The 16,058-nt window shown below is 36.6% G+C and overlaps 1 protein-coding gene across 9 annotated transcripts in view; it reads right to left on the bottom strand.

Annotated features, from left to right (window-relative positions):
• The window catches only part of OPA1 (OPA1 mitochondrial dynamin like GTPase), a 56,525-nt gene that overhangs the window by 6,348 nt on the left and 34,119 nt on the right, over positions 1 to 16,058 (bottom strand). For all 9 annotated transcript variants that reach the window (XM_074877461.1, XM_074877463.1, XM_074877466.1 and 6 more), the window contains 2 exons: positions 14,689 to 14,782; positions 13,921 to 14,031 (listed from right to left, as the gene is read on the bottom strand). In XM_074877461.1, coding sequence (XP_074733562.1) covers positions 13,921 to 14,031; positions 14,689 to 14,782 — 205 coding nt within the window. The remainder of the gene's footprint in view (positions 1 to 13,920; positions 14,032 to 14,688; positions 14,783 to 16,058) is intronic.

The following is a 16,058-nucleotide window of genomic DNA, read 5'->3' as shown; positions in this document are numbered from 1 at the left end:
CACTGACAGAATGAGGAAATTCTTTATTCAGATGTCTTGAGATCCTCATTCATGCTCAGTCTCTCCTTATCTCCATATGAAATGATATTGCTACCCGTTCATTTTCTTTTCATTAATCCTGTGATCCTAAATCTAAAAGGCTCAAAACCAGACTAATTGATCTGTAATGAGGATTTGGATACACTCTGAACACAGAAAGATGCAGCCACAGATAAAGTTTGCTTTTCCTAAAATCATAAGATGGTCAAAAGGGAAACCCCTGAAATATTCAGTCTTACCAGGAGTGCTTGCTTACTGATTGCTGCCTTAGATAGCTGAGCTTACTTACTAATTAACAGTGCAGAAACTGGGGAATCACTGCTAAAATGAAACAGCTAAAGTAAGTTATCAATCAAGTCTCCCAAGGTAAATCCAAATAATCTCAAAATAATATTAAACACAAATTACAACAGCAAAGTACTTTACTGATTTATTTCAGCCATGCTTTAAGTAACAAGAAAGTTTTCTAGATATTTTCCAACTGCATTAATTGGTTTAATCGACGTGGCCTCTGCCGACAAAACCTGTCTTGCTTATACTTCTGAAGATAAATGAATTTTTAAGCATTCAAATCATACATACTTATCTGTAAAAAACCAATGGCTTTAGTGCAGGATTTAAGATGTTCACGTCTGTGCCAGAACAGGGAGAAAACTGAATGAGTATTTTAGGCAAATCAAAAAGCTTTCCCTTCCCCTGTTTACACGTTTTTCCATAGGACATCAAATTGCAGTTGCAGCATCAAGAAAATTGTAAAGTATTTCTGGACACAGATCCATCTTTATTTTGTGCTTTGATGAAACTTATAGCATGAAACAACCACAATAAAAATGTGTTAACATCTCATTATAAATCCTCCTGCTCTACATTAAAGTGATTTCTATCTCCAACTAATGTTTACATGGCTTTGATATCTGAAAGCTCATGGCTGTTATGCTTTTGCTCTGAATTGTGCTTAGACTTTAGTCCCCTGCCCCCCCCCCCTTTTTTTTTTTTTTAATCTTCCTTCCTTTCTTAATCCCTTCCTTGCCTATAAACATTCTCACTGCTGCTGTGCTACTTCTATGTTATGGTTAATTAACCATAGAGGCAGAAATGTTGAATTTACTGCTGTGAATGCATCATCTTTCCTCTAGTAAAAAGGAAAGCCCAGTCTGTAGACAGATTTCATCAGAATGGCCAGAAGCGCACCATTAAAAACTGGAAATGTGGACATGCAGTTTCCTATTGAAAGCTGAATTTTAGCTTAGGGCTACCTAAGATACAAACCTCATAGCTGTATACAACTCCCTGTGAACAGTCAGGTGGAGGAAGGGGGGGGGGAGCGTGATCCTATCTTCTGAGTTCACTTTTGTATCAAATTCCTGGATTTTCTAAGGGCTATGCAAAAGCTTTACTTCTTGTTGAAACAGTATGAGACAGCACGCTCACAGACACTCCAGATAATGCCCCAGAAAGCAGACTTTCCACCCACAGTTACAAGACCTGCATCAACATGCTTTCTCATGTCTCACACAACCACAGCCTAACAGCTGCTATAATTTACTGATCATTGCAAGGTCATGTCCTGCTGAATTTTAGAAAATCCTTTGAAACTACCCATCACATTTTTTGCCAGTTTCCTCTTGTCCACATACCATATTTTCCTCTGGATGAGGCCGAGAGGAAAGCTAAAGTTTTAACGCGAGGCGCGGGGGGGGGGGGGGGTGTGGTGGTGGTGGTGTAAAACCACCCAGGCTGCCCTTAAAGAGACAGAACATCATTTATCAGCTGCAAAGACAGATTTATAAGTAGAGGGCCCCCTCTGTTCCTTTAAGGCTGCAAAACAGATGGGAAGTGAATGGACAGTCAAAGGGTCAAGAAAACACATGGGAGGTGCTGCTTGTCTGCTGTATGTATGTTCCCAGCATAAGAAAGAGGTCAAGATTGTAACTGCATGGCTGGGTGCTGGAAAGGCCTTTTCTTTAAGCTGTTACAAAGACAAACGCTGTTCCTCATCCTGCTGTCAAACTGTTATAAATATTGGTTTGTCAAGAGTTTCAGTGGCTAAAAGTTTTTTAAAAAAGGGTGAACATGATGATGAATCATGTGAATTATTCTTAAACAATTAGCTCATTAGTGTAATAAAAGCACAGCAGAACCCTGAAAAGTTTAAATGGAATTTATAATAGTTCATGTAATAAATCCATGAATCATTAAAAATATACAGCCTTTAAAATGCAAGCTTGCAGAAAATATCTACCATGCTCTTTAGTTACTAGTAGTTACACTGAGTGAGGATGTTAACTGATGTTAGATCGCAGTAGCTTTCCTTTGTTACAAAATATTTCTTACATGTATTGCAATTTAATAAGACTTGAATTTGCAGCCAGTTTAATTGAATTATTTCTATAAATTCTGATTTCAAAGTATGCTCACTGGAATGGGATAATTATGATGCAAAAATGTTGCAAACACATTTATAAATCAGGGTTCCCCTCTCTAGACACATAAAGCTAGACATCCACCATTATATTCACCAGAGTTACTGACAACTCTTCTACTTGCCTAAAATCCTTCTGCAATCCTGAGATAAAAGCTATTTTAATCACAGCTACATCTAGAATTCCTGTTCTCCAGTTATCAGTTCCAGAAAGACACTAAGAAGGACAGAGACATGCTCTAACCATCCAAGTGCATCAGGTGAGATGCTTTCATTATTAAATAGACAAAGGTAGTATTTTAGTGTCCTCTCAGAAATATTTATTTTAAATCCTAGAACAAGACAAGGCACTAAACATATTATTTTAATATCACTATTAAAATCTCCAAGGATCAATCAACATATCAGTTTCATGGATATGATTTCATCAACAACTGCCCCTGGCTGAAAATCTTTTGCATGGCATCAACAGGAGAAAACATCAAGGAGCCCTTTTCCTACGAAGACATATATATAGCGTACAATTTCTTTTCCCTGTTGTAGGTGAATCCACCTCTAAACCAGGAAAAGATCACCTCCAGATTGTATATTTAGCCTGCTGTAGAAACATAATAAAATCTTAAGAAGTCATTTTCAGACAGGAAAAAAAAACCCCACAGCTGCCATCATTGAAGTGACTTTTGTTGCAAGTATTAATATCATATTAATTATTAAACCCTGCATATCATATCTGAGCAAAGCTATTAGCTGTCTCTACAAAACAGTACCACCTTTATTTCAGACTAAAGATAACCAGGCAGCAGAAGAGAGCTTGTCTGAAAACACTGCAGCTATTTTTACAAGATATTGAGCACTGGACCGTTATTTTAGGATTACTAATAATGCTTTTTAAGCACCAGAAACAGGAATCGTGCATTGTGCTGATGGAACTGTAGATTACTAATCGGTCAATGTCTTGATCTACAGCTGCCCCAGGATTCACAAGTGAGACCTCTGCAGCTTAATGAAATGGCTTTGGCAACACATTCCCCCTCCTCAGTTGAACAGAACAGAAGCTGACTATTTCTTGATGCAGTCCTCGGGGCTCCTCAGGTTGGCAAGCACGAAGTCTTTCTGTCTTTGACAGAGTGTATGAGAGCTGAGGTATGGGGCTGAAGCAAAACTTACAACTATGTAGAGTACTGACTTTATCAAAGATACATTTCTGCAGGTTATTACACATAAGTCCCGCTTGTCTACAGAAAAAAACCTAAATATACCAAATCATGATGTGAGGTCATAAACTAGTATGCATTTCTATATTGTCATTAAGGTTAGCTTAATATAGATTAATAATAATTTGTACATTAAGTTGCAAATCTAAGAGAGCCATGGTGTCTGCAATAGCAAGGTAGGACCTGGGCATCTTTCAATCCTCCGCCTCTATCTACATTAGATTTTTAATTAAAACTGTTCTAATAACTCAATCTTTCAACAGAATTTAGCTGTGCTGCTTATTGGACAGCTAGAAGGAGCTTAGTAGGAGAATGACAAGGCAATCTCATAAAACAGACTTGCATCTTGAATCAGACGGACATAGAAAGATTTAGTTTCAAAATCAAACCTGTTAAGCTAGAATGACTCAGTACATGATGATACTCATTATTTTGGGTGGAAATAGTGAAAGGTATAAAGGCAAACCAGAAATATTACCCAATGACTCATCCAGTGATGTAAAAACAAAAAATTTACTTTTTCTTATGCATAAAGGCCATATACAGCTATAAAGGCAAATTACTTATGTAAAGGCTACTGTAAACTTAAGGCTATAAAACTGTAAAGAGAGTTTAACAAAAGAAATAAATGATGTATGTTGATTCTCCACCCAAAATAAAGCATACTCCATAGTTAGCCAGATAACATAATATGCTATCAGGACTATTTATGTTAAAGTCTCTCTAAAATATGGTATCGGAAAATGAAGTGGTGATGAGATAATTTTTAAAATAATAACAACAACAACATAATAAACTTCATTTTTGATAGTCAGAAACTTAAGTCATGAAGCCCTGAAGAAAAACAGGTTGTTCTATTATTTTTTTCTTAGTTCACTATCATTCCCAGCTGAAAAGATTTCCTACCCTTCTGTTTTTATACAGACTTCCAAATCAGAAGCAAAGTGGAGTCTACTACAACATTAACAACATGCAACGTACACAACACGGACTTCCCCAGCTCTTGGAAACATGAATGTTACACCCCACAGTTCCATACTAGTTCAAAACAAATACACACAGCGGTCAGTTTAGAAGTTTGCATTTATACAAGTAGTAGTCTCTCCATAATAAGTACTTATTTACATTTTGCTTAATAGGTACACTCATAAGCAAGCAGTACTAAAAAGAAAATACCATCTAATTAGATGTTTTGATCTTTACATCATTAAGAAAATTTTAGGAAAAAAATTAATTTGGCAGATAACACCAGAAGAACCCTCAAGTACAAGAGACATGGGCCTAAGTTAAGATTAACAGGCATTAAATATGTCATTCCTCACGTAGCAGTTTATCATTATTTTTCAATGTCAACTTTAAGTGATAGGCTTCGCTTAGTCAGTGACAAACGTGATGAACTTTGTAAGGATCCGTTTTAGGACCTGGACATCAGTGCCTAACTCTTCATCAATAACTTTAAGAAATCACAGCAGACAGACTTTGGTCATCCGGGATTCTTAAGTTAAGTAAACCATCACTCCATCACAGGAGGTTTACAAGTGATGTATGTTCTCCCTTGAGGGTTACTTCCCTCTCTGAGAAGATGCAGCTTTTTAAAGCACTTTCTGCCATGACACAAAGCAGGAACTACCTTATCTGCACTTTGACACAGACCGTCCTACACATTCTTCTGGTTTTAATTCATTAGTTTCATGCAGCTGCCCCAAAACTCAAAGAAGAAAAATGAACTTAAACATTCAACCAGTGTCTTTCACGTCAAAGCACGCTTGCTTGCGTTGATTTCATAAGTTATCTACATGGAATTAAAAACATGATAATCATGCAAAAACAAGTAATTTCCATTCTAACAGAGTACTAGAAAGAGAGCAAATCTAAAAATAATGGGATGCATTGTTGCTGACTTGCTCATGTTCAAAAGGTAGGGGAAATTGAAGACACGACTGCATAGACTGATGCCAAGCATGTTGCTCCCTGACTTCCTGCACCACGGAGCACCAGGGCCTCTCCAGAGCTCAAAGGGAGACAGGAGTCACCCTGCCACCAGCACACTTGTGACACCAGCACAAGCTTGAACTCATTAGACACAAACGGCCCACATGAGCACTTTGACTGATTGAGATTTGTGCAGAAATGAATGTGCTCTAAATGACAACTGGCCTCTGGTGAGATGAAGGCCACATTAACATCCTGGGGGAAGCTGCTGGCAGGGGACAGGGAAGATAGCAGCTACCCTGAACATGCTTGTCAAGTTGGAGATTTCTTCAGTGACTCACAGCTCTGCTTCTGTCTGGTTAGAAGGCCACAATATCTTCTGGTGTCACCTTCTGCCAACTTTAGTGCTCCTCACTGCTACAACCAGGTAAAGAAGCAAAGCAAGACTGCTGCCACTTCTGTCAATTGTCTCACAACTATGAAGTGATCATATTTTTACACACATAGCTTCTAAAACTCCAGTATTTAGGCATCGTGGAAGAAATTAGAGCACAAATTAACCATAATTCTGCAGATTCTAATAAAATTACCCCTCCATTTGGACTTCCTAGGATGTTTTCTTCTTTCCCATGTCTGTCTTTGAGCAGTGGGGGCAACATCTGGGCTCTATGTCCAAATATCTTCAAAATCATACCTTTTTTTTCCTGTATCTTGTAAACCCTGGAAACCATGTTCGTTCTGAACAAGCACCTTAAGGATTGATTTAAGGACTACTAACCACTGCCTTTTGAGCTGTTTTGTCTGCCTCTGGTTTCTAGGGGAAAATTACCTAAGATCTGCTTATTTGAGAGAAGATCTTTCCCCCTACAGCTGAGCTTTGGCCCCTCTGAAACACTGTGACCTTTTAAAAAAGTTGAAGCTCATAATAGAAGAGAAAAATGGAAGCAAAGGCTTTAGAAAAGCCAAGTCAAAGCATGATTTTAAGGAACACATGTAATCAACAGTGTCACACAGGACAGAGGTCAAATCAAAATAGGGTTGACAGTCATCTCAAGGGATTGAAATTTAATTAAGCTACAGCAATGATCACAATATAGGATTAGTTTCACACAACATTTTTATTCCGCAGCTAACAGCAATGAAAGAGAAAAAAAATCCACCACAGTGCAAGTCATTATCTGCAAAGTACTGCTCACAGACTATTCCCAACTTTGCATAAATGCATAACAAAAAAGAGACTTGAATGGATTTAAATCAGTTTGCTACATACAACAGACATGACAGAGCCCACTCAGCTTAGCCAAATGCATCACAGGAATTCCAGATCCTGAGTCAGCAACTTCCATATGCAAGTACCAACTTTAGCTAACATTAGCTTTCTAACTCCATTAAACCAGCAAGTTTATTATATGCATATATGATATTAAATCATTCATGCTCAAAATTTGCAAAAGGTTTAGATTCAACACTAATGGATTCAACACATGAGAAAAAGTTAAGAATTTAATGCAGTGACTTTAAAGCAATGACTTTAGATATAAAACTTGAAAGTACTTTACTGTAACACCGGTTTATTTAGTTTTTATATGTTTTAGTCTTTACAAGAAAATAATTAAGTTCTGCAAACTGTTATATTTCATACCTTACAAATGTATGACAGAATTTAAACAAGTGGCCCTAAGCTATCTTTTCTTCATGTGAGGGCTTAGTCTCTCAAAAGTTTCAAAAAGCTTTTGTGCAGAACGAAGTCTCAGCTAGCCCATGACACCTGTACAGGTGTCAATATTACTGACAAATGAACTCAGAGGCTGACCCCTTCACATTCATACCTAGTAATTTCAGGATCAAGTTTCCACAGGCATTCCGCAAGTCCCTTCCCACCTCCTGGCAGTGACTCTCTCTGTGTAAATGCACATGGTTTTACTTATAATTTGGTGAAGTTCTGGGTTTTCGTTTTTTAATTTGTGAGGAAACAGGATATTGGATGAATAGTATGCTGACCTAGGAAAGATGCTTTGCATGTACCATTCTTATATATGTTTATCCTGTGCACATAAAAGATGCTTTTGCAACATTTATAGTTTAGCTGTTTAAAATGAATAAAGAGAACATGTAAGTGAAGATAGAGTATGTGTATTTCTTTGGGGTCTGTGAAATTTCATCTCTAGTGAAGTCAATGGCAAAGCTCCTGCTGACTACCTGAAGCTAGGATTCATCTTAAGTATCCCATGTATACGTGCACCACCTAGCATGTTTTAAATGCCACTGCAATATGAATGTATGTACCTTAGGTTTAGGATAAGGCACTGGAAGATCACATTTCCTTTCCAAAACGATTAAAGCATTCAGTTCATAACAGTTTTTTAGTAACAAAGCTTACTAAACTAATACTTTACATGCAGTTGCTAATGAGAAATGTGTAACTGAGGAAAAAATGACCACCCCTTACAATCTTCATAAATTTTATGTCATACAAACAAAAAAAAGCAGAGAGTGGAAAACAAGAGGAACAAGACTAGGCAAGTGCATCTTCCTCACACAGGAAAAAACTTAACATCCAAGAAACCAATGTCCACCACCTAAGCATGCCCATGCATCAAAAAGCAAGAACACAGTCACCAGAGACTTGGCACCAGCTCTGCTGCATCTCAGCCTCCCCACTCCTCCTATAAAGGCCATTCATTGCCATCTTGTGTTGGAAAGTTGTATGGCAACTTAATTACTGTACAAAGTTCACATTATTGAGGAAGTTTGCTTTGGCCCTTTATATAAAAAGAGCAAGTCCAGCAGAGTGGAATTCTGGAAACAATTAGGTAGTTCTGGGAAGCCTTCAACTGGGAGCTAAACATTAAAAAAAAAGCCATGTTAAAAAGTAGTCTACAGAAAGTTAAAATTTATCTGCATGCTATCAATTTTGCATAGAACTATTGAGTATTTCTGCTGAAATTACCACTCTATCATTTGTGTTAAAAATAAAGCAGCAGAAAAGATATTATTTATCTTTAAATCAAATTCTTTCACCTATGTATTCTTCTAGAAAAACAAAAGCATTACCCAATACTGAAAAACATAATAAAAAAGATATAGTTCTAGGGAAGGTGAGACTTCAAAGAATTGTCTTTTATAAATAATCAGCCCACTTTAGCATTGCCATCAAAAAAATTCTGAAACTCATCAGATGCCAGCAGTTTTGCAGTATTAACAAATTTTGCAGAAAAAGAAAACCATTTAAAAATAAATTTAAATTTTAAAAACTTTCAGTAAGTTCAGAGACAGCCTGAGTAAGTGTTCAATGTCAGTCACTCTGGAAAAGTTAAACACGAATACAGGAAAACGCAGTATGACCTAGTAAACACTATAAAAGATTACTGATAGAATTAAAGGATATATACTGACTGATCCATCTTCTGAGGTATTGTAGAAACAAGGGGTAATTAATATTTAAAAAAAAAAAAAAGAGAGTGGAAAATCTTTGTATACAGCTACACACATTTGTGCATAACACAGCCATAGGCATTTGAAGAGACTGACTTGCCACCATTAAATATTAGATTTTCCTTCCAGCCACAAGCAGTGCCTTAAAGACTGCAATACAGATTGGGCAGTCCTGACAAGAGGCATTTTCCTTTTAAATATTAATGTTTTAGCTCCCTCTACCTCATTTTGCTGCTTGCAGAACCTAACACATGGTATATTTAAGATACTGATTTAACTAAGCGTAGAGTAAAATACTAAGTTACATGGAATATAAGTTTCAAATCAAAATATTTTGTCCTTCAGCAATGAGCACAATCAAGATGCATGTGCCAACTGGAAAGTAAATGTAATTCTTCCTGTTGTTGATGAGACTATCCAAGGTAGGGTGAAAGACTTAGGTATGTTCTTCAACTGACAACTTTGGTGAAGAACTTTGATATAAATAATGCACCAGAGTTGTGAGGGAGGTTGTAAACAACTGCATTAGAACAGGTTCCTACCAATTGCTGAATATGCCTGAAGTACCGAGTTAGATATTTAAGAGACAGACAACAATTTCCTCTTGTTTCTGCACCCTCAGCAAAACAGTAAACATATCTCTACTGTATCTACAGTTTAAAAACATGGCATGGAAAATGACTAGACTGATGGGCTCTGAACTGGCTGTTAATCCTGTTGGAGGGGGCAGCCATCAGCTCACTGTTTAGCAGCAGGCAAAACAGGAAATGGTCTGCAAGAAGTTACTGTAAAATGACCTGATTAAAAACCAGAAAGCATCATAATATAATGCAACTGTATAAATCCATAATGCAGACACATTTTGAATATTGTGTGCAGTTCTGCTCTTTCATCTCAAAAAGGGTTCAGTATAATTAAAAAAGGGGAAAAGAGTGGTGAGGCTGCCTGCAGCTATGAAACAATGCCCATGCAAGGAGCAACTACACAGATGAGAACTTTTCAAGCCAGGAAAAAGAAGAGCAAGTGCGGGTAGCATAAACATCTATGAAGTCATGAGTGGCACAAAAAATGAATAGAGAAAGATTACTGAATGTTTTTCACAGTGCAAGAACTAAAGAGAACCAAATGAAACTGGCAGGTGGCTCAAAAACAAACAAAAGGAAGTACTTTTTCACACAATGTGTAGTTAAACTCTGGAACTAATTGCCACAGGATGTTGCAGATGCCAAAGTTTACATGAGTTCAAAAAGCAATTAGAGAAATTCACAGGAGGAAAAAAAAAAAATGAATCCATGAATGGCTATTAATCACAAAGATATTACCTCAGGATTAGGAAGTCCTGGAACTACAGATTGTTAGATGCTGAGAGAGCATACCAGGCAAGCACTACTGTATGCTTAACCTGTTCTTGCGCTGTTCCCTAAGTACCCGTGCCTGTTTATTGACTCTTTCAATACAGGTATTCTTATGGATTGATTGCATTTTAGGACATTTTTTAAAGTCACTTTTTCCAATTCAGCTGTTCATCTTCTGCTCTGCCCCTTTTTGTATCTTACGATCCTTTCTTCCAGATGGACTCTAGTCTAGGGCTTCTTTATTTCCACAAATTTAGTAATTGTTCACTGGTACAAGTGATACTTAGGATAAGGAGTACATTTACACTACATTTAAAGCCTTTTTAAAAAGAAAAAGTAACCTTCAGTACATTATACAAGTTGTAACTTGTTAGAAACTCTTCAAAAGATCTGTTTGTACTCTTTAAAATATCTAGAATAAAACCTGAGAAGTAAACACTGAGAAGCAGCAAGACTCAAGGCCTAAAGGTCATCAAGGAACATTCATATCTAGAGTTAAAATACCATTCAAGGCTGTAGAACACAGACAACAAAACCTGCTCAAATAAGTTTTGAGTCTTACATGAGCTCTCATTATGAAACTGGGTCACCCATGTTAGAAAGAGTTTGACATTAACCAGTATCCTGAGGAAACAACAAAACACTTCCAGTGCTTCAGCATTAAAAGACTGATGTAACAGAAGTGAGACAGTGTTGCTGTATCATCAGCATCAAGAGGAAGTGTCCCAACCTCAGGTATATAAATAATTTAGATTTCCAAGTACAGTTTCCAATCCCAGCCTCATATTTACAAATTTAGACTGGAAATTAAAAGACCGTTTGTAACCATCAGAGGAATGACATCCTGGAACATGTTTTCAGTATGAATACCGAGCCCCGAAAGTTAACTGATTTAAAGATGGAGCTCAGGATATGTGAATGAGCTGGGTTACATAAACACAGCTGCCTGGAACAGAGAGAGACTGGACTTCATGATTCAGGAGATCCCTTCCATTCCTAATTAAAATACAAATACTTTATGAATCTATAGTTGTAGGAGTCAGGATTTTTTTTTCCTTTAGCAGAGTCCTGATCATCACTAAATGCTCTAAGAAGGAAATTACTTGTATAGCCATCTGAGAGTGCAGTGCTCTATGCTATCAAAGTCTGTCTCAGGAGCATAAAAAACCCCTGCACCACAGAAGAGTACTGTATTCACTAAAGAAAATACAAATAAATCCTTTTTTACTGTCATTTGCTGATAAAAAATTAGAACCATCTAGCGTGCGGAAAGTGGACGGAACTGCTGATTTGACTACAAAGCTAAGCAGTGGTAGTTTTAAAATCTTCCTATAGGTACAATAAAGCAGAACATGTTATTCAGTATAAAACAATGCATGATGACAATTATTTCCTTAGAATAATGCACGTGGGATCCGTGACCTTCTAAAACTAAAGAAATACAGCACAGTGACAGTGTTTTTGCTACACAGTAATTTATGAAACGCACACTACAAACTTGAAGCATATATGCTAATACACAGATACCTATGATTATAAATACAGACGGGTTGCTCTTACAGGTCTAGTCTTAGTTCATAAAATAACAACCCCAGCTGTTACTGCTTTGAGATGTAAGGTTATTCCTGATGCTGGTGAGAAGCAAAACAGAAAATGCAAAAATTCCAAGTCAATTTCAGTGCAAAATAAAGACAGATTAACTTAAACATTACATATTTGGTAGTGCTCCTTTACTTTGTTTTGAAACATGGAATATTTAAGGATAAACCAAAATCACCAAGTTTCACTCTATACCAGTATTTGCTTAGGGAAAAAAAAATTAACATCCAGTATCAAAGCAAGAAAGCAAGCAGCACAGCTCACTAATAAAAGGAGGTAACTTCCTCATTAAGTATCTGTGTCCCACTCATACAGGCTACCACTACTTTTACCTCAACATATATACCAGAGAGAAGAAAAAGCCTTTTTTGTAAAACACATTCCACCTACTCTAAAAAGAAAGGCTACATGAAGGCTGATACAGGGTTTCAAAAACAACACAGTATGTTTGGAGAGAATTACGAACCTATCATATAAATTATATAGACACACCAGCTGTTTCAGAGACCTGTCAAGAAAACCAGTTTGCCCTAGATTCACCAAAACCCCTACTCACAATTCCAAATTATTATAGCAACACTTTCTAAAGGACAATACCACAACTGATTGGGATTTTAATAACAATACTTCCAATAATAAGGTAACACTTCCAATGTAACCAGACCAGCACTATCAAAAATAAATCCTCAGATTTTGAGTTTATTGCAAGCAAAACATCTGCTTTATAAGAAGTTGTGGATGTAAAAAATGGAAGACATAATTCATACTTAGGAAACCAACAGCAATTGAAGGCTTCTCTGTTCCGCTGAACCCTGGATATCAGAACATATCTAAATAAAAGAATCACTGACCACAGCATTAGTTTATTCTGAATTAAATACCCAAAGTCATATTTTAAGAGAAAATGAGTTTCTACAAACACAAAATAAAGATCTAAGAAGAAAGGTCACAGTGATGTCAACATGCAGATATTTATATATCTACATGAACTTTATTTATCACAAGCTTTTTTCCTTTTCCCTTTTGCACAGCATTGTTTTCTTCCCCTACCAGTCCAGGTGTGCAGCTGTGGAAGTCTCACAGAACAATAGCAGAATATTGCCAAAAACCCAATATATGTGCGCAAGAGCAAGCCCCATCAGCTAAAAGTCAGTCTAAACCTTATTGAATCTGCAGGTAGAACAGGAGTTACCACCTCAGCCTGGACTATCCCCTTAAAAACTCTGTTTAAAATCTTACTCTATTAACCACAAAACCCCTTAACACTTTGAGTGACTCAAAGCCTTGAACTACTGTAATCCTTCTGGAAGGCTAAATCTGCTAGATATTCCTCCTTGTTAAATCTCTTAAGAATGGTCATCTCATCTTAATAGGCACAACATATCAGATCTTCATGTCTGACAGGTTTTGTTTCTGTATACATAGCCTAAAATGAGCTGCCCAGTATGTCACGGGCATTTCCAGCTAATCTGTATTAAAAGTCTGTATTACCTGTGGGAAGGCTGTGTATTTTACCCGGTAATTAAAAAAAACAGATGGGATCAAACCCTCCTTACACAGTCAAGACCCAACCACCCAGAGACTGGTCTCTGAGGTGTGGATTACCCATGTTGTACTAGAAAAATAACAACTTCCCTTTACAATATTACTGTTTTAACTACATTTTTTCAATATACTGATGCAATATATTTATATCAGTGAATTTACATCTAGTGTAAATTATGCTGTTTTATCACACTATACTACCCATGTCCACCTTTGAATAAGGAAGATCTGACCATATTTAAGAAAAATTCCATTTGTGACATTAATTACATGCTAGCACATGAACAACCCATATCACATCGAATGTTCTCAAGAGCAGTGGTCAGAATTGTGTTTCATTCCAAGCTAGTTTCAAAACACTATAGGAGTAGGTACTTACTGAGATCCTCTGCGAGCTGGACCCTTTTGCCAGTTAGGAGCTTCACCTTTTTTTCACTGTCCTCAGCAAAATCTTCAAGCACTTCTTTTACATTCTTCTCCAAGCGCCTTACTGTAAAAAAAACAAACCAACAAATCAACAAAAAAAACAAGTGAGTGTTAACACTGTTGCACATGTAATGACCTAAGGACAAAATTTTGGAAAGGTCTGTGGGAGACATAGTATATGTTATCAGACTAACCTGGTTGGAAAAAAGGCAAACTTCTGAAAACGTAAGCCTAGCTTACTAGCTGATTCTTACATAAATGATGCTTTATAAGGAAACTGCTGTTGTATAAGCTTGTCTAGATATTACATGGCATATTTTGTACAGCTTTACAAAAATCAATTAGAACAGACTTTTTATAGCAAACATTTTAAAATTAAAATCTATAGCCAGACTGACTTAAGAAAAAAGAATATAGTCACTATTAATTGAAATTGTTTCCATTTGGAAAAAGATACAGACAACTGGCATCATGTAAACCGAAAATATTTTCAACTGGAGAGTGACTTAATTATTTGACGTTGTATTTACACTAAATCCTTTAATGTAAACAGAATGTCAAATTCTCTTTACTCTACATCTTTTAATTACCTAACCAGGATACGAAAATCAGCTAGCCATGCTAAACATGAAAGGAACACATGAACACATAAGCTAGAGGAACACTAGAAAAATTTCTGAACAATTTTGTTTCAAACACCTCAACTCACTCTGAGCCTTACCTTCAGTGTTAGTAAGCTGCTGCCTCAGGGTATTTGCTGTAATTGCCAGCATTCGCTGTATTCGCCAGAAGAGGACAATATCATTACATTCGAGCTGAAATGAGAGAAGCTGTAGTGTCGGACCTCAGATGTCCAGTGAACATCCTACACTTACAAGAATCTTTTGACACTTCTAGTAGCAACTGTAAACTCATGTATACATATCCTGATCTTGCACAAAAATCCCACAGAATAACTGCTGTAACAAGGAAACACACCAAAAATACTTTAAAAAAAACGTGTCAGCCATATTTAATACACTACATCACCTTTGCATCTACTATTTTCAACAGAAAGAGCAATATCAAGGGATATCACGGAAAAACAATTTGCAGGCTGGTGAGTATAACCTAATGCTCACTGAAACACCACACTTGTTTACAGCAAACACAATTAAAGACAGCAGCTGAACTGGATGTTGTGACTCCCTGTCTGACAAATGCTTCTAAAGACAGTGTTGGGCCAAGGGCTATATTTGTTAACAACAGAAAAGACAGTTTCCACAACTGCAAGGATGGCAGGAGGGAGCACTAACTTCACATTAGGAGACCTTAAAATGACAGTAACAGGAATAGGAGGTTAAGTGTCACAGAGACGCAGCTCTCTATGATGTCATTCTCTCTTATCTCTTACAGGCAAAGGTATTTTCTACAGCAGTAAAGATTTCTAGATCCATGGGGATCATTGTTTCCCATTAAAAAGAAAAACAAAACTCCATAGGAAGTGAGGAGTTCTACCTTTCCAGTAATTTCTTTTTGATTTAAAATATAGTGGTAAGAAAACTGTGTATTCTTTTCTTTGTGAGACTTCATGCATACTGTCATTTGTTATATAAGCTTGGGTTTAAAAAACTGTAAAGTCATTTAAAATATCTGTTTGAAAGCTCCACAGTGTTTTTTTGTTTGATTGGGTTTTTTTCCTTTGATCACATGTGGTTCCAAGCATTAACTTTAAACACTTTATCATATTTATCCCATAAAAACCCCCTTACTTAATGTTCTCTGAATTTTTCATATGAGTGAAGTAAATAAATATCAATGGGAAAGTAGGAGAAAGGGATACCAACAAGATACCAATAGTGCTTTTAACAGTGTATTTTCAATACACATTTTGATAAGTAACAGCTGTTTAGGTCATGGCTGATACCTAGTGGTCATTTTATATAATTACCACTAGGACTGCAATCTATCACTTACAAGCCTCATGTAAAACATATCTAAGATCACTGGCTATCACAAGGTAAAGGATATAAAAGAAAGGTTAGGCTAGATTTTTTTTTTTTCAACTGAGATAGAAATGTTAAGGCAAAACACCAGAGTATATTTGTTCTT

This window comes from Strix uralensis, chromosome 9, assembly GCF_047716275.1.
Source record: "Strix uralensis isolate ZFMK-TIS-50842 chromosome 9, bStrUra1, whole genome shotgun sequence".
Classification (NCBI taxonomy): domain Eukaryota; kingdom Metazoa; phylum Chordata; class Aves; order Strigiformes; family Strigidae; genus Strix; species Strix uralensis.
Note: the sequence above shows the minus strand (reverse complement) of the source record. Positions and strands in the feature narration are given on the sequence as shown.